The following is an 18,778-nucleotide window of genomic DNA, read 5'->3' on the forward strand; positions in this document are numbered from 1 at the left end:
TCTGAATGACATCTAGGCAACATGTATTTTCTTCCTGGCTCCTGAAAAATTACACTTACACAGCTAGTATGTACACAGAGCAGTAGCTAGCCTCATGCTGAAGTGAAAAACGACCCAACTTTTACACTAGGAAAAGTACCCATTGTCATCGCAGTAATTTCATGTCAACAGTAATTAAATAATTCTTGGTTTTATTTCTCACATAATTTTTATATTTCTTGGATATTATTCATATTTTTATCAAAAAGAAATTTTGAAATGAGATAGTAAATTTTTTTTTTTAGTAGGTTATTTTACGACGCTTTATCAACATCTAGGTTATTTAGCGTCTGAATGAGATGAAGGTGATAATGCCAGTGAAATGAGTCCGGGGTCCAACATCGAAAGTTACCCAGCATTTGCTCATATTGGGTTGAGGGAAAACCCCGGAAAAAACCTCAACCAGGTAACACGCCCCGACCGGAAATCGAACCCGGGCCACCTGGTTTCGCGGCTAGACGTGCTAACCGTTACTCCACAGGCGTGGACATGAGATAGTAAACAGGCAAAACAAGGGAAGATGTTAATACAGTAAAATCCCTCGTATCCGGCACTCAAATAACCGGCAATACCAAAACGGCACTTTTGGGTAGGCCAAAAAAAATAGTCATTCATGTGGAAGGAAAGAGTTGGACGAAGATGTGAGTGGTTTTCATAGGTCGCACGTGCCGCATATCGTGTTTACTCTTTACATTGTTCAGCATGAAAACATAGACAAAAAAACCCCGTTATGTCCCTGGAGTATATCGGGTAGCATCGGTAAGCTGTCACTTGGACTTTGCAAACAATGCCCAGAGACGATATCTTTAAATTTACCACCTGAACTTTACCGTTTCGAAGTGGTGTTGTATGAATCTAAATAGGAAAGTGTGAAATTCTCTGTTCCTATAGCACACAAAAATTTCATTCGAGTGATAGATATTATCATGGCTCTTATTACTAAGCATTGCAACTGCAGAATGAATTCTGCGAAACGCAAGCGAAATATTCTTATATTCAAATCATCGAGTGTTACTTCGTCTTCATATTTGCGATGTTGGCTACACTCCTCTTCAAGTCACATGACTAACATGGCCGCCATTTAAAACTGTCATAAGGTTACGAAAGCTTTTTGTATTTTTTACGGTATTATGTATTACTGTATTACAATAGTCATGAACTGATTAATGTACATTACCGTATCAGTACTAAAAATAAACATTGTATGTATTTAAAAACTTTTTTTTTAAATCTGTATGAAAATTACTAAATTTCAACATGGAACAAAATATTTGTACAGTACAATGTGTCTTTACATAACCTATAAACGTATTTTCCAATTATATATGCATTAAATATGCAAAATAAAAATATTTATGCATTTAAAAGGGAAAAATCTTCGAAATATACATTGATGCAAAATAAAGTTGGCTTTATTAGAACACAAAATCACGATGGGCAAAGATCCACTTTCACTTTTTCAATATGCCAAATCAATAAAAACATGCAATTGTTTTAAGTACCGCAGTCTACTTATGAGGTTCCAACCAGTCTTTGGATTGCTGTGTAAACAAACCATATTTTCGAGACAATCGAGCTAAGAACACTCAATCATAAAAATTATGCATTTACTAAATTGTGCAATACAGTATAAATACACTATTTTCATCCAGTATACTCGAGATAACTTTGTAATATTTAAACGATTATGGTTATCTGGAAATTTTACAATTCATTTGGTGACTGTCAGGCCAACAGACCACTGATAAAATGGAAATAAGTTCTTTCACTTGTCTTCCTAATGATTTATAACATCACCCGAATATTATAATAGTGTAAACACTTTTCGAAGAATAAAATCTTTAAATAAATATCACTCTAATTCTTTATTATGGACTCTCATATGACGAGTAAGGTAGTTATTTGTTGCAAATTTCTTCCCACAGATATTACACTGAAAGGAACTCTCACCAGAATGTATTAGCATATGAAGTTTCAGGTACCCAGACCCCTTTAGAGTCTTCCTACAAATTTCACATTTATAAAACTTCCTGACTCTGTGTATTAATGCATGTCTTCGAAGATGATCACTCCGCCCGAAACCTTTATCACAAATCTTGCATTTGAGAGTCTTTTTGCCTGTGTGAATTGACACATGTTGTCCAAGACTTCGACGGTGCCTAAAACACTTTTGACAAATACTACACTTGAACGGCATATCGTCAGTATGTGTTGATGCGTGTTGTCGAAGAACATCAAGTATTTTAAATCTCTTATCGCAAAGTTGGCATTTGAAAGGCTTATCGTCTGTGTGAGATGATGCGTGTCGTTTAAGTTGATGATGCTGTGCAAAACTCTTGTCACAATCTTTGCATTTGAAATGTTTATCGCCATTGTGTGTTGACTTGTGATTTCGAAAATGATCAACTCTTGCAAAACTCTTCTCACAAACGTTACATTTGAAAGGCCTGTCTCGCGTGTGAGTTGATTTGTGATTTTGAAGATGTTGTCTTTGTCTAAAAGTCTTCTCACAAAATTCGCATTTGAAAGGTTTGTCTCCTCTGTGGGTTGCTGAGTGGAGTTGAAGATGTTCAAGTTGTGTGAAAGTTTTGTCACAAAAGTCACATTTTAAACGTTTCTCTTCACATTCCATCAAAACTTGTGATGTAGTGACATCTTTAGTAGAGAAATCACTGCTCAAGTCCTTCTGTCTTGAAGGGTTATTTCCGAATCCAAAACCTTGATGTGTTTCATCTGTGTGAGATTGTGTGTGCATTATCATGCCAGACAACTGTACAGAATTCTCACGAGAGTCAACAATCTCTTGGCATGTCAAATTCTCCTCACAATGCTGCTGCATGGGCCTGAAAATTCACAGACCTGTGGTCAAATAACTGAAGAATATCAGAATTCAAGCAAACTTCACATTATGATTTATTCACAGTAAGTTCGTTTATTGAAATGGTAAAAGGTATATCACATTATCACCATACCATCATGCGAATGTAGATAGAGTAGTGAGTTCACATAAGTATTCTAAGTATTTCCAATCGTCAGCCAGTGTTATAAATACTCGTAATAACAATATTTGTGTTTCTCAAATATACTTTAACAATAAGTTACGATTCCGCAAACACTAACTATTCCATTCTTTTGCTTAAGGCGATGCACTACATAAATTTCAAGGCCCAATTGTATAAAACTCCGTGACTAAAGATCAACTTTGATCGAAGATCGAAAAGTAAACCGAGTTCAGACACTTCTTCTATTGTATAAAACTTTTCTGCGATCAAATTACTTGGTTCAAATGCAATCTAAGTTCACGTGAAAAGGATTTGGCAACATCGCATAAACAGGTGAAATACGTGATGCGCGGACCATGTTATACTGGTTTGTTCAGTGTTGCCAATCTAGCGATTTTAACTCTTTTTCAACAACAATTTCTTTTAACTTTTATATTGCTTAAATAGGGATTTAGTGACCTTTTAGCACCCCATAGTGACAAAATTTAATCTTTCTTTGTTGATAATGAGAAATCTAGCGACTTTACAACTACTTTTTCGCGACTTTCCGTATTACACTCTGTTGGAGACACTGTTTTTTTTTTTTCACTGTAAATAATGGCGGACAATAAGAAGAAGGTTGACTGTTCTCCAAGTTGTCATCATGTTCTGGTGTTTGATACTGCTAAACATAATAAAGCTTTATAAAACGACAATTTTCGTTTAGTAATACAGTTAATTAAAAATTTATGAATGTACCTATCATATCCATTAATAATTAATGTTTGTTATATACATAATATAATTATAGGTTATGTTATTTGATACTGCTGAACACGATAGAGCCTTATAAAATATAAGAATGTTTGTGTATTAAGGCAAGAAATTTAAAGAAATATATATAAATGTACCTAACATATCTATTAATATTAATAATAATGGATATTTTATTTGCACAATCTTTCACTCGTATATTTCAAACAGAAAAGAAATAACTGCACTTGGATCATCTAACTTAATCGGAGAAATTTCTTCAGTCAAAGTTGACTTTAGTTTGAGACAAATTAATCTCAGATTAGACTTTATACAACACAAAATTCCAAGTTCAGCTGAAACAAGGATCAATTTAACCTCTGATCTAAGATTAAATGGTTTATACAATCGGGCCTTAAATTCACAATTTTTTAACTAGAGTGTTGAAATTTTTACTGAATATGCATATCAATATCATAATCACACATTTTAATTTTCAATCTTTTCTCATGAACACTTAAAAAGGAACTTGTTTTATTTTCTTTTTTTTTTAAGTAATTTTCTTAGTGAAAATCGTATTTGTAAAAAAAAAAGTTAGTATTTTTTTTTAATCTAGTTCTTTCTTAAAAATAATACTGCATATTGTGCAATGGAGCATTAGTAATGCCATACTCTAGTAAGTTCATATGTAACAAAAATATAATTAAAATAATTTCTCAATGTTCAAAAATTATAAAAAAAAGTAATACTGCTTTACTTATAATAGTTTAAATTACATGTCTAAAAACAATATGTATAGACAAGATTAGGAAAAATTATAAAGAAATTGTACAATAAAAAAATTCGTCAAGGTTATAAAAAGGACTTAAAATTAACCAACTAGGGGTGTAAATTTGAACAGCAGCTCTGAGTAAATTAAAAATATGTAATGGAAATTTATTTGCAACCTTCAATGATATTTGATATTTTTTTTGTGATTTAGCAAGTCTACAAAGTACGACATTAAAATCATTTCCTTGTCTTGTGTCACAGAAATGAATATCATATTTCCTTAATGTTAAAGTTGGAAGATTGTCCTTAACACACAAAATTAACTCTACAATATATAAATTTATTACAGTCATGATTTGGTTTTCACAAGTAATGGTTTACAGTATTCATTAAAAGTTGCATTTGATATAATTCTTATGCCCGTTTTTGAAGCAATAGGACCCTATTATGTTGCCCCATAGCAATATTTCATAGGTAAGAGTACTTTGAAAGTAAGCAAAATAAGCATCACGAATATAGTTTTCAGGTACAACAGTTTTTAATCTCTTAAGGAGAAATAACATTCTTGAAGCTTTAGTAAAGATATTATCAATATGACTTTTCCATGTCAACTTCGAATCAACAATAATTCCTAACATTTTAAACTATGCCGAATACAACCAATCAAATGCTCCATATCACAACAGAGATATTAATGCATAAGTATGCCAAGTTTCATTACTCTAGCTTTAACCTCTGAGAAATAAAATGAAGACTTGTTGCTGAAAACATAGAAAATTTCTTTCTTGAGACAATTAAATTAAAAATTTTGGTTACACATAACTCGTGTATTAACACAACTTCTACCAAATTATGTTGTGTTAGTGAAGTGTGTTGTGTCAGTGAAACGTGTTCCTGTCAGGGAAGCTTTATAGTTTATAGCGGCAGTGCAGAGTATTTGAACAGTGAAATGTTTTTGAAGTGTTAGTGAAATCAGGATAGAATCAGTGAAATGTGTCGTAGTTCCAGTGCAGTGAGTGAGTTGACAGCGAAATGAGTGTAATGTGGAAAGGTACTTGTGCAGATATGAACATATCATACTCGTGGGTTTTAGTTCGAACTTAGATTTAAGATACAAATTAGATTTATTTTAAATGTTATTTTAAGTGATCGTACTTCATTTAATTTAGGATATTCCCTATTATTATTATTATTATTATTATTATTATTATATTATTGTTAGTATTAATTATTTGTATTAATTATTGGTATTATTATTAACTGTATTTTTAATTAATAAGTTTATTATTGTCATTATTGAGTGTAATTAGTTACCACTGCCACTGGGTATATACCCATTGCAGTGTGAATAAATACATACATACATACATACATACATACACATAAAAATTCATTTGTAGATTTACTATACTGACATTATGCCATAAAGTTTTCATGAAAATACTGCTCATGAAACAGTATAGTCTTAGAAAATAAGTTTTTGTCACACAGGTACTTTATAAGTTCCAAAAAAGAGGCAGTGCGCATGACCAGACATACAACGAAACAAAACTAATTTTATTACCTCAACTAGTCCTCCTCTTGTGAACCAGGCCACACGTCCTCCTTTCTGGGACTTATGAAGTGTCTGTGCGACAAAACTTTTTTCTAAGACTACATTTTTTAGCGCGAAAATAAAAAAAAAAAGATAAAATTCATCAAAATTCGAATATTTTTAGTAGGGCATCACTTATGCAATGTTCAAAATCGTATAAAAACCGCCTTATCGGTACATCGCTCTTTTTTACTGTACTTCATAATTATGAATTTCGAACTGTTCCCTCAAGAGAGACAGAATAATATTTTGATAACATATTATAACTTTAAATTCTAAATTATATTAAAAAAAAAAAAGAAAATAGTAACACCCACACAGTACTTTTCTCACCTGCCAAGCCAGTCATCATGCTCTTTCTTCACCTCCGGCAATATCTCCGCCTTCACTGCATCTTCATTCCAAGATTCCTCCTGAAGAAAAAAAATGTCATACACGAAATCAATACAACAAAAGAAAAACGCAGAGATATTTCACAAGTTAGTAACAATGTATATAACAGATAAATAAATAGATGGATGGATGTCGTATTTCAAACCTATTTATCCTATTGATTCTACCACCTAATTTTATTAAGTTCAAGATACAATGCATTGTGCATTCTTCATCGTTCCTACAATGACTCCTATGTGACATATTTATCGATTTTCAGATTTTTGCTCTATTAAATAACTTAAATAGTGACACAGCAAATAATATAACCTCCTGTATGTAATTATATTTCTTTCTTTCAAAAAGGTAAGAATTCACTATCTGCTATGTACCACTGCCATAGAAAGAATAAATGTATTTTTTCTTCCTACTAAAAAATTTTATATTTTGCACATAGGAGTTATCGCAGGAACGACGACGAATATGCTGATTCTACTCACAAACAAAATCGATTCTTCAGATATATTGAAATTAATTACCATTTATGCCCCATTCGTTAAATCACGTAAAAAAAAAACTTTTTCATATTTCTAGATCAAAGACAGCCAGTCAAAAATTTACCCCTAATCAGAAAGTTGTCCCTTTATAATAAGTTAAATAATCCCAGTGATACTCATTTATTTTCAGGAACATAATATGATATACAAATCAAGCTTTCAGGTATAACTCCCTGTAAAGTTGATTTGAATAATTCATTATTCATAATATGATATATTTAAGAAACACTTTTATGCAAATTTGGTTAATTAAGAAGCTTTTTCACTCCCTCTCTCATTATATTCAGATTATTCAGTTTACTCATTGTATATAATACTCAGCTGCAAATATAAATTTGTTTTACATTATTAACTATTTTCTTATTTTTACTGTAAAATAAAAAATGTGTTTTATGGGCAGTAATGCCTGTGTACTTATAAATAGGTAGACAGACAGACAGATAGATAGATAGATAAATAAGTAAATAAATACATAAATAAGTAAATAAGTAAGTAAATAAATAAGTAAGTAAGTAAATAAGCAAACAAATAAATAAATAAGTTAAATTAAAATTATACATAACTCAGCAAAGTGCCACAGGAATCTTTTAACTAGAAAAACTGAAAGACTAACTTACAAATAAAATTAAAGATCTAGCATTCACCTGTGCTAGTAAATGTTCAAGAACGTACTAGAGAAGTCACATGAAAAAATCATCACAGCTCACCTTAACTTCAACTTTTAAAACTGAAAATGAAAGGGGATCTTCATTTTCTTCACACATGTTTGATACTTGATCATGGTTCAAATCGTATGGCTTTGCTTTGATCTCGTTTACATCCACTTCCAAGAAATTTCCTTCCTGTGCATAAAATGAGACAAACGAAAAGATTAAACTTTGTCAAATAGATATATGTACTGAAAAAAATTAATTACTTCATCATGAAGGCGATATACAAACATTAAATATTCACTCTCTTACCATCACCAGAGATTTCTCTTCTTCTGCATTTTTATCATCATCTGTATCTAGTGGGTCGCCATCTAGTTCTGCTTTAAACACGTCCATGACAACTGAAAGAAAATCTCACATTAGTTAAACTTTCAGCAAAGAAAAGTTTATTTATGGGACAGTTAACTCACACTCAAAAGAAATGGTGTCTTCTAAGTCTGATCAAACGATTACGAATTGAATTATTTTACACATAGACGTTTGAGTATTCCACAATGTCCTGGAACTTCAAGTTTCGGAACTACATACAGGTTCTATTTTATCAGGACGAAACCATATGATTTATTTTAACTTGTTTCTGGACGAAACCATTAAACAGCGCTTCACCTGCATAGAAGCTGACACAGATTGCAGAAAAATAAGCAGGATAATTTCCACAGTGCTGTATCACAACTAAACAAACAATAAAAGTATCTACCATAATGTCTGTATAGGTTGCTAAGCACTACCCTAGATCATATATGTAACAGATTGCTCATCCTTATGTTAAAATCAGCAGCACTTTGAAGAGAACAACCGCCAGGATCATCACCCGTCTACAGTAAACGAACACGAGATGGCAGTACAGTCGCTAATGCAATTCAAATGGGAGTTATGACGTGACTCCATATCGTCACGTGAATGCAAGAACTAGGTAACTGGAAATTTGCGTTTTTTAGTTACCTCTTTTATAGCATAACAAAAATCGCACAAAATGTAATCCAGGATCTAGGTAACTGATCGAACAATACCAGCGACATCTATATTTTTCAATATAACAAATAGGTAAAAGAAAACGAGACATATTCCTTAGTGCAATAAATAAGTAAATAGGCGATGTCACAAAATATGAAAAATCAAGTTACCTAGTTCTTGCATTCAGACGATATGTAGTAACTAGATGGCAGCATAGTAAACCTGACAAAAGTTGTTACCGTCAAAAATCTATAAGGCCGAGCAATCTGTGTATATATATATATATATATATATATATATATATATATATATATATATGATCTAGGGCCGTGGTTGTCAGCACTCACTGAAATGCGGTGCTGTCCCATGTGCACTGTCGTGCAACAGGGAGAGATAGAGAGCATACCCGCTAGCAGCTAGTGCACTGCGTCTTCTGCGGGTAAGAGAGACTAGCCCCAGCGTGCTGACGACCCCTGATCTAGGGCACTACAAAGTATAATTAAAGTCTAGAAGGCACAACCATGTGACAATATGTTGTCATATTTTTCTCACTCTGTGACAGTTACAGCAATGTGTACTTTTAGTTTGTTATTTAACGATCCTGTATCGACTACTAAACTATTTCCAACTAAAGATTGAAGTAGACGTAAACAAAACCGAAATGTATTACTCCGCAATCGCAAGCTAGCTACCAAAGCAGCCACCAGGGCGCATTATTTTCAGCAAGTGAGCACACAGACAGCCACCATCTGATAGGGTTAATATTTATTATTTCTCTACTGGGAATAGTGGATTTTCATTTTCTGTAGATTCGTGATTAAATGTTATTCTTTGAAGAGTGGAGAATTTCTTTAATTCTACAGAAATTTATTTGAGGTTGACAACATTGAATCTCGCACTGCGTTATACCAGCCATGCTGATGTGCTCTGTGAAGCTGCAAGTCACCTTGGGAGGGATTTAATGCCTATTACGCATGCATGTTGCCATAATACACGTTACAATGATTTAACACGCAATGTCTGAAACTACTAATATAAACATGTTGATTAAATCGTAAGAAAGTGTTCTTATAAGCATGTTTAATTCACTCGTATTCCATGTATATTATACATTTTATTATTTTAGAAGGAACTACTTTAATATGAGGAAGAAGATGACAAGCATGAGTTTGGAGGTGTTGTGCGTCCAATAGCCAATCAGGAACCATTATGCCACGTGCATTTATTTACATTTACTTCAATCTTTAGCTGGAAAGAGAATAGCTTATTTAGAATCATTGGAATTAGCGATAGTGAGATGGTATTTGGCAAGATGACACCGAGGTTTTGACATGGTTTACCTGATATTCGCCAAACAGTTGGGGAAAACCTCGAGAAAAAACAGCCAGGTAACCAGTCGAAACAGGAATCGAACCCACTCTCCAACGCAGCTCCGGATCAGCAGGCAACACGCCAGCTGCCTATGTTGCTGGTGAATATTACAACAATGATCACTGGCTTGCTGTCATACCCATGCTTCATTTTTGACCTCTGTATGCCGTTTATACTTCTCTCATTTTATGTCATGAATTTTGGGCAACTGCAGTGTTCATTCCAGTAATAATTTTTAAATGGTCATTGTAGAAAGACAGTGATATGGTTTTCATACTTAGCACTTCTGAAAATCGTTCAAATGCTGAATACTCCATCCCAAAATTAGTAAAAGTATAGATCATCCACTTGTTAATGTCAAATGGTGCCCTAGCTAATGATATACCATTTACTACTCTATTTGAAGACAGCATTGAGTGAGTTATTCCCACATCACAATTTGTATAATCAATCAATCTTCTTAATGTATCCAGCTGTTTGCTGACAACATGAAGTCCACTATAGCCCACTGTAGTCTATTCAGTTGTTGTTTTCTACGAGAAATGAGGGGTATTTTGATCGGTGTTCATTAGAGATGCTTGTTGCTAGTAGCCAGAGTTGGGGTGTACTCTCTCGTGGGTACTCACCTTGTCGTGTTGAGGGGGCTTAAACTTGTTGTTTAAGCTAACAAGTAACAAAGAGGTACCCACATAAGCTGCATTAACACCAACGCAGTCCCACTATATTTTTCACAATTTGTATAATAATTCATTAAAATTGTACGTGTAAAAGACCATCTAAAGCAATATTTTCCAATGTGGACAGTACCATTCCCTATGGTGAGATTTTAGTTTTTATGGGAGTGGTAAATTGTAAGGTTCTATGGATATTACAGAAATTGTTGCAAGATGATAATAATAATAATAATAATAATAATAATAATAATAATAATAATAATAATCATCATCATCATCATCATCATCATCCTTCACGAATTAGGCCTCTGTAGACCTGTTTCGGCCCCATCTAGCAGTCTTCTAAAAGGTCTTCCTGGTCGACGATGTCCTCTAGGTTTATATTGCATCATAATTTTTGGGATTCTTGAATTTTCCATTCTTCTTACATGATCTAGCCAATTGAATTTGTATCTGCTGATTTTTTCTTCTACTGACTCTACTTCTAATTGTTCTAAAATTTCTTCATTCCTTTTTCGGTCTAAAAGAGTATATCCTGCTGTCCTCCTCAAAAATTTCATTTCCGTTGCTTTGATTCTGTTCATGTCTTTTTTCTTTAATGACCAAATCTCACTTCCGTATAAAAGGGTGGGTAATGCTAGTGTATTATATATTTTTATTCTTGTAGATTTTTGTACTAATTTTAATGCATTGTTTATTATTCCTAGAATTTGTGTAAATTTGGTAATTTTCTTGTTCACATCTTTTTCATTTTGATAAGATATTTCACAACCCAGATAATTGAAATTTTGCACTTGTTCGAGGCATTGGTTATTGTGTATTATCTTACTTCTGACTGGGTCTTGTCCTAAAAATGCCATTACTTTTGATTTTTGTGCTGAAATTTCCATCCCAAAATCTTTTAATATTTTATTTAATGTATACAATCCTCTTTGTAAATTATCCTCTGAATTGGAAATTATGACTTGATCATTGGCATAGAGTAAGGTATTTAATGTTAGAGCACTGGTTATTTTGATTCCTGATGTGTAGATTTGGTTCCATTTTAAAATAATTTCATTTATAGAAGAAGAAGAAGAAGAAGAAGAAGAAGAAGAAGAAGAAGAAGTAGATGAAATATTGAATAAAAAGCAGATTAAAATAATAATAATAATAATAATAATAATAATAATAATAATAATAATAATAATAATACTGTGTCATTCTAGAGAGAGTACAGAATAAAATCCTTAAACTCCTATATATGAAAAAACATTCATGTTACAACATATTCCAATCTTATGAATCCATGCTGGTTGAATTTAATGTACCATCTCTCAGTAGTCGCAGGATAAGAGCACAACAACTGTATTTGTTCAAAACCATAAATGGCTTAATAGACAACCCTGATCTTCTACAGCTAATTAGTTTCAATACTGATAAATCAAATTTGAGAAAGCGATGTCTCTTTTATTTACAGACAACAAAAACACTATCTCATAAAATGTCTCCACTTTTATTAATGCTTCGAACTTACAATCATCTATCAAATAAACAGGATTTAGATTTTTCGTTATCGTACAATATGTACAAGAAAAAGTTATGTAAAGCATTACTTGAAACACATGTTCTGTGTTGGTGAGTTTTTTGAATAAATTAATTGAGCCTATTGGGCCTGCTGTGTAGTGCTGTATATTGAATTTATTAACATGGTGTTGTATTTGCCAATTATAACTACGCCTACATTTTGCATTTTTGGCTGTGATGTCTGTACTTGGCTCTTTTTGATTTGTTTTTATTTGGTGTTTTTCATTTATATCTGTATCTGTCTTTTTTATTTAGGTGATATCTATTTGTTTTTTTTTTCCTTCCCTTTTCCATTTTTAATTTGTAATTACACTTGTATCTGTTTTACCTCTTTTTCCGTGTTGTATGCAATATGTTTTTTTGTCTGTCCTGTCTATTGTAATTGGGGCTTTGTCCTGTTATGGACATACATAGATAAATAAATATTGATTTAAATAAATAAATAAATAATAATAATAATATTTGTTCACATGGCCACCCTAACTATGAAACGAAATAATTTACTAAAAACCTATTACTGAGAAAAATGCTTTATCCACTGAAAGACATTTGAAGTAGATAGAGATTTTATAATAATTTACATGCGTGTACTGAATATATTTCCAAGACTTCTAATTTAGAAACCTTTTAACAATTCTCATGTAAGCTATACTACCTCACTACGAATAGAAAACCGTGAGATACAGAATATGTCATAGTCACACAACTTGTATGCAATATGTACATTATCAATCGAGAAAATATAATAGAAACATTTATATAAACAGACGAAAATACCTCAAGTTTATAGTTCACTCATTACAAATCCAAAAACGAATTTATTTTAGGTTAGTTCCTCTTCATCTTTTCAATGTGTAATGAGATCCTATTGCAGTGAGTCTGTAACAAAACGATCTTTTAACCATTCAAATAGTGCCGGGTGAAACTAGCGCTGAAGTAATTAAGGTGATTTTGGAAGTGAAAATGGTTGAATTTGTGTAAGGTATTTATTTTTTTTAGATAGATTTGAAAACTTAAATATTTTAAAGGAAAATATTTCAAGAAAAGGAAATTGTTCGAAAATGTTGTAAATTACGTATGAAATGAGAAGTTTGTAGTTCTAGTGCAAGTGGATATGTTATGGTTTCTAGTGCTGGAAAAAAACGTAAGGATATAAAGCACACGAAGCGATGTAGTGTGAAGAACGAAAAACTTGTATTAATTGAATAACCACTAAAAATAGTGAAGCACAATTAATAATTGTTAAATCAACACAGTTTCCAGAATGTAACTTCGTTTGTACGTATGCCATTACGCCAGCCAGTAGGCTACTGGCCACTAAACAAAAATCACCAGATGAAGGATGGGTGAAGCAGGGAAAAATTTTCTCCGACACCGGGATCCAAACCCAGGTTTTCAGCACTATGTGCTCATGCTTTATCCACTAAGCCACACTGGATTCCAGTTCCGATACCGGATTGAATAAGCTGAGTTTAAGCTCCACCTCTCAGTTTCCCTTTAGTGGCCAACCCTCATGCACTGTGTCACAGATGTGACAGTGGCACAAATGTCCAACACACTATGTGCAGAGGTGCACTCATTACGAGTGACTAAGTGGCCGGGATCCGACGGAATGAGCGCCGCCTTAAATCACGAAGTGATTCGGAACTAGAATCCAGTGTGGTTTAGTGGACAAAGCGCCAGCACATAGAGCTGAAAACCCAGATTCGAGTCCCGGTGCCAGAGAGAATTTTTCTCCACTCCACCCATCCTTCATCATGGTAATGCAGAATTCCTGCATGGAAATATCATATGTACTTCGGTACAACGAATGATTTGAGACAGTTGTGTAGATAAAAAATTTCTACAAATAAACGCTATAGTAGCTTATAAAAAAATGAATGGTCACCTAAACGCCAGCAATCTGCATAAATTAGGAAAATTTCTTTTTAGAGTTAAAATTAGATGGAAAGAGAAAGTCAGAGTTCTAACGGAGATGGAACTATAAATGTTGAGTAGTCACACGATAAGAAACTACGAAGAGTAGTCAATGAAGTTAATAGAATAATTCTTAAGAGATTGAGCATAAAAAATGAAAAAGCTAAGGTAGGAGTTTTAAATACAAGAGCTATACTTATTATTAGTTATGTATTATTATTATTATTATTATTATTATTATTATTATTATTATTATTATTATTGTAAACAGAGGATACTTATAGGTTCATTATGTATTAGTTTTTGTTATATTTGTATTGAGAGTGATGGCGGATTAAGAACTGGAATACATCTAATCACAATAATATAAAAATCACCAGGCTTTGAAAATCCTGCAAGGCATAACAAAAGCCTAAACTAACCTAACCTGTTACAGAGTCATATATGCAAGGTATAGCGTGAAACTTTCGTAGTGTGACCCAAGTTATGTTGATATGACTGGTAAGAGAGTTCAAGGTGCGAAAGCAGAGTAGGAAGGGAACTACCTCAGTGCTAGTTTAACCTCGTGCTGCCATAAAAATGGAACTCGTTATCGGAAGAAAACAGTCTACATTTTATAATTGAGATGAAATGGAAATGTATTATATTATCAGGGCCGTCTGTTGATCAATAACACTGAAGTTTAAATATATCCACATGCTAGAAATTATGCCAACTTTGACAAATGCAGCCAATAAAATACCCTATAGAATCATTGTCTAACAAAGAACGAAAAAAAAATATTGCGGCTAATGGACAGAGAGAAGAGAAACTGTGTAAAAGTGGGAGGTAAGGTGCGAGGAAGTCCAACAATGAGATACTCTTCATTAGGGAGAGTGATTACAAGAGTTTGCTTGTGAGCCCTGGCACAGGCCTATTTTTGGAATTCTGGCAAAATTCACAACGAAGAGCAGAAATAATTCTTTGGTGCACAACAATTTCTCCAAAACATAGGAGCCTGGAAACTTACCATTCAGAATACTTAATCTCTCTATATTACGAAAGAACAAAATTAGTATAAAGCAAATAGAGGCAATGTGAACTACGTCGTCATCATCATCATCATCATCATCATCATCATCATCATCATCATCATCATCATCATCATCATCATCGAGTTAAACCACTAGACCTAGTGGTCTGTTGCGGTCTCAATGGTCTCATGCCATCTTTTTAATGGTCTTCCAACAGGTCGTTGTCCAGAAGGGCGGTAATGTAGCACTGTCTTTGGTCATCTTTCTGTTGACATTCTCTCGACATGCTGTTTCCAATTAACTCTATAGATTTGAAGAAAATTTAATATAGGTTGGACGTTCAATTCTTCCAAAATTTCTGTATTTCGTTTTCAATCCCAAAGTGTGTAACACACCGTTTTCCTCATGAATCTCATTTCGTTGGTAGTTATACATTGAACAACTTTTTTGGTCAAAGCCCAGGCTTCTGGTCCATAGACTAAAGCAGGTCGTGTTAAAATGTTGTACATTTTTAATCTTGTATGTTTCTGTACTAAATTAGGTTTGAAAACTGAATTGATAATGCAGATAACTTTTACAAAATTAGTTACTTTAGTATCGATATCCTTTTCTTAAATGAGTTCACTTGTTTTAGAATTCAGTTTTCAATATAGATTTTGCTTTTTATTGGATATTTACCTTTAAAAGCCGTAACTTTTGACTTTTCTAATCTGCGAAGAGGATTGTATCTATTTTGGTCCATCTGTTTATGGGGACATAGCCTCTGTTTGGGTTTTGGGAACGCCATTTACATATCAAAGAGTTCATGTAGATTATAAAAAGCAGAGGCAAGAGAGGACATCCCTGTCGTACATCTGTGTTAATAGTTTTAAAATCTGTTAGTTGATTATTTACTCTAATAGCAATTTTTGTGTTCTTCTACATATTATAAATAGATTGTAATAGTTGGTTTGGGATCTCGTTCTCTTTTAATATAATAGTTTTTCTCTGTTTAATTTGTCAAAAGCTTTTTCATAATCTATGAAAGCCACACATAGTCCTAAATTAAATTCTCGTCATTTTTCTAATATAAGCTTCAAAATGAAATAACCATCTGCACTTGAACTACGTCATTTTCAAAATTAGTTCAAATTGTGAAAGGTGTTTCAGTGACTTCGTTACAAACTTTAAGGGGTGGTAGTGGCGTTTGATATGAACAATTTTCGTAGAGGAAACCATGCACAGAAACTTTGTGTTTGGAAATTTTGATACCGCTAATCTGTGTAGCATCGAACTGAAGGCCAGCTTGCTGTTCCTACATAAGTTGGTGAATTCTCATAAACATGTTAAATATGACCTAGGTGATATCGTAAATTATAATTTGGGTGGTAAAGCCTTACACCTTTTCTTTCCACTTTTTCCATAAATGAAATGCATATCAGTAGGTTCCTTTAATGACAGCCTTGTTGTGGCAAAGGATAACAAGTTTCAGTTCTTCCACGGTTCTCATTTGGTGATATGTGTCAGAGGAAGAACAATCTTATTGTTTGTATGCATCTGAAGTCTGATTAGTGTAATATGTTATTAGTCAGCGATGTTTGCAATGGAGGGAGAAAGAAACTGGCCACTCTACTCCACTATCTCCTGGCTTAGTTGCCTCATGAGTGATGCCTTATTGGCGTCACTTACGCGACTCAATCCATCTTCAGACAGTTGACTAAATAACTAGACAATATAAAGGGGTTGCAGGGGGTTTAAATCAGATAACCAATAAGGTAACAAATCTCTACTAATTACTCTATTCTGGATGAACACATTCTTTAATTTCTGTCATCGAAACACTGACAATATCACCTTTGGCAAATTTCTGTTGACAAAAGTAAGGAATCGCCCTCGTCGAAGGTTAATTGCCACATATTAATGCGTACACATACAGTATATGAGTACGATTTTCCTCTCCGTTTAGAGAATTTTATTAACTGAAACTTATATCATAAAAACTGTATTCCTTAATGCTTTAAGTGTGCTCTTATAAGCGTGAGATAAATTGGTAATAGGGAGGTAGTATCTTGGCAGTGACTAATGTACTGCCATGATTACCTGAATATTTAAGTAAATTTCATTTAGAGGAAAACTGATATTGAATTTCCCTATTTTTGTACACAATAATTATTTTGTTTTTGTGTAATTCCTATTATTAAATACGAGAAAAGAAAAATAATCTCTTAATTACGACGTATCAATTGCGCAGTCATCTAGTTTTGATGAAACTGGTGATAGTGAAATGATATTTCACGAGAAACCTCCTTTCACTTACCTTACATTCACTTTGCAGTTGCAGGAAAGACCAGAAATAGTCGAGCAGGTATTCAGCCCAAGTGAGATTCAAACCTATGCCCAATTAGAGAGACGCAGCATGAGTCCCACTCATTGGCACATCACTGAAGTGGTCTCAAATATACCTATAGAAGAAGTAGTAAACATTCTAAAATTGCGAGAATTTTTAAGACAATTAAGAGAATTTTTCAATGTTCACAATTTCTACTCACAACAATTCATTAGATGGGAATAAAGGACGTGTAAAAAGATCAAATTTGAGAAATTAAGAAGTAATTAAGGGGAGTCTGCACACCAAATTTTAACAAAATAAATAAATAAATAAATAAATAAATTTTGGTTTTTATCGTTTTTAGGTAGTTTGATATGTGTAAAATGATACTTTATTTCTTGTAATTGTCAGTTTTTAGCCCTATCTTCAGCAAAAATAAAAAAAAATGATTTGTAGTAATTCTGAATGCAAAAAATGTTATCAATGAAACATATTTTTTTTTGCCAACTACTTAGTGGAATGTTAAATTTATTTAGCCAGTTGTATGCATGAAAGTATGTTATATATGCCCTATTTTTTTACATTTGTATCTTTTATAACTTTTGAGAAAAGTGTACCCAAAATTGAGTAATTTAACATTGTAAGATTTGGAAACTTGTTTAGATCATTCTTCTGCACTTTCTTATTTTGTGTAACATTTGTGCACTTTTCTTAGAAAGTATTGTACCCAGAAGGCTGAAATTAATATACAGTATCAATGTGATGGCATTTTACACACTAGGGTAAAAAAAAAATTAAGATTATTTCCATTTTCAGCAAAAATACAAAAAATAGTTTGTAGTGATTCTTAATGCAAAAAATGTTATCAATTAATTTTTTTTTTTGCCAACTGCTGAATGGAATTTTAAATTTATGTAGCCGGTTGTATACACAATGGTATGTTACATATTCCCTATTTTTTCTACATTTGTATCTTTTATAACTTCTGAGAAAAGTGCACCAAAAATTGAGGAAATTATCATTGTAAGATATGCAAGTACAGAATCCTCTTATAGAAAGTATTTCTTTTAAATTCATTGTATGCTGACGTTCATTAGAAAACCCAGTAAATATTTATAACCTGCCCATTGTGCAATTCAAATCAAGAAATGGATTCGGAACACCTCGAAATCTGTGCTTCAGTGGCTGACCATGA

General features: G+C 32.8%; 1 protein-coding gene across 1 annotated transcript; it reads right to left on the reverse strand.

Annotated features, from left to right (window-relative positions):
- Nucleotides 1–1,433: 1,433 nt before the first annotated feature.
- LOC138690996 (zinc finger protein 454-like) lies at nucleotides 1,434–13,237 on the reverse strand. Its single transcript, XM_069812624.1, has 5 exons — nucleotides 13,123–13,237; nucleotides 8,030–8,121; nucleotides 7,775–7,909; nucleotides 6,472–6,551; nucleotides 1,434–2,882 (listed from the first exon to the last, which is right to left on the reverse strand). The coding sequence occupies exons 2-5, from the start codon at nucleotides 8,114–8,116 to the stop codon at nucleotides 1,892–1,894; spliced, it is 1,293 nt and encodes a 430-aa protein (XP_069668725.1). The 5' UTR covers nucleotides 8,117–8,121; nucleotides 13,123–13,237; the 3' UTR covers nucleotides 1,434–1,891.
- Nucleotides 13,238–18,778: the final 5,541 nt, after the last annotated feature.

The sequence above is a fragment of the Periplaneta americana genome, chromosome 2, assembly GCF_040183065.1.
Source record: "Periplaneta americana isolate PAMFEO1 chromosome 2, P.americana_PAMFEO1_priV1, whole genome shotgun sequence".
NCBI lineage: Eukaryota > Metazoa > Arthropoda > Insecta > Blattodea > Blattidae > Periplaneta > Periplaneta americana.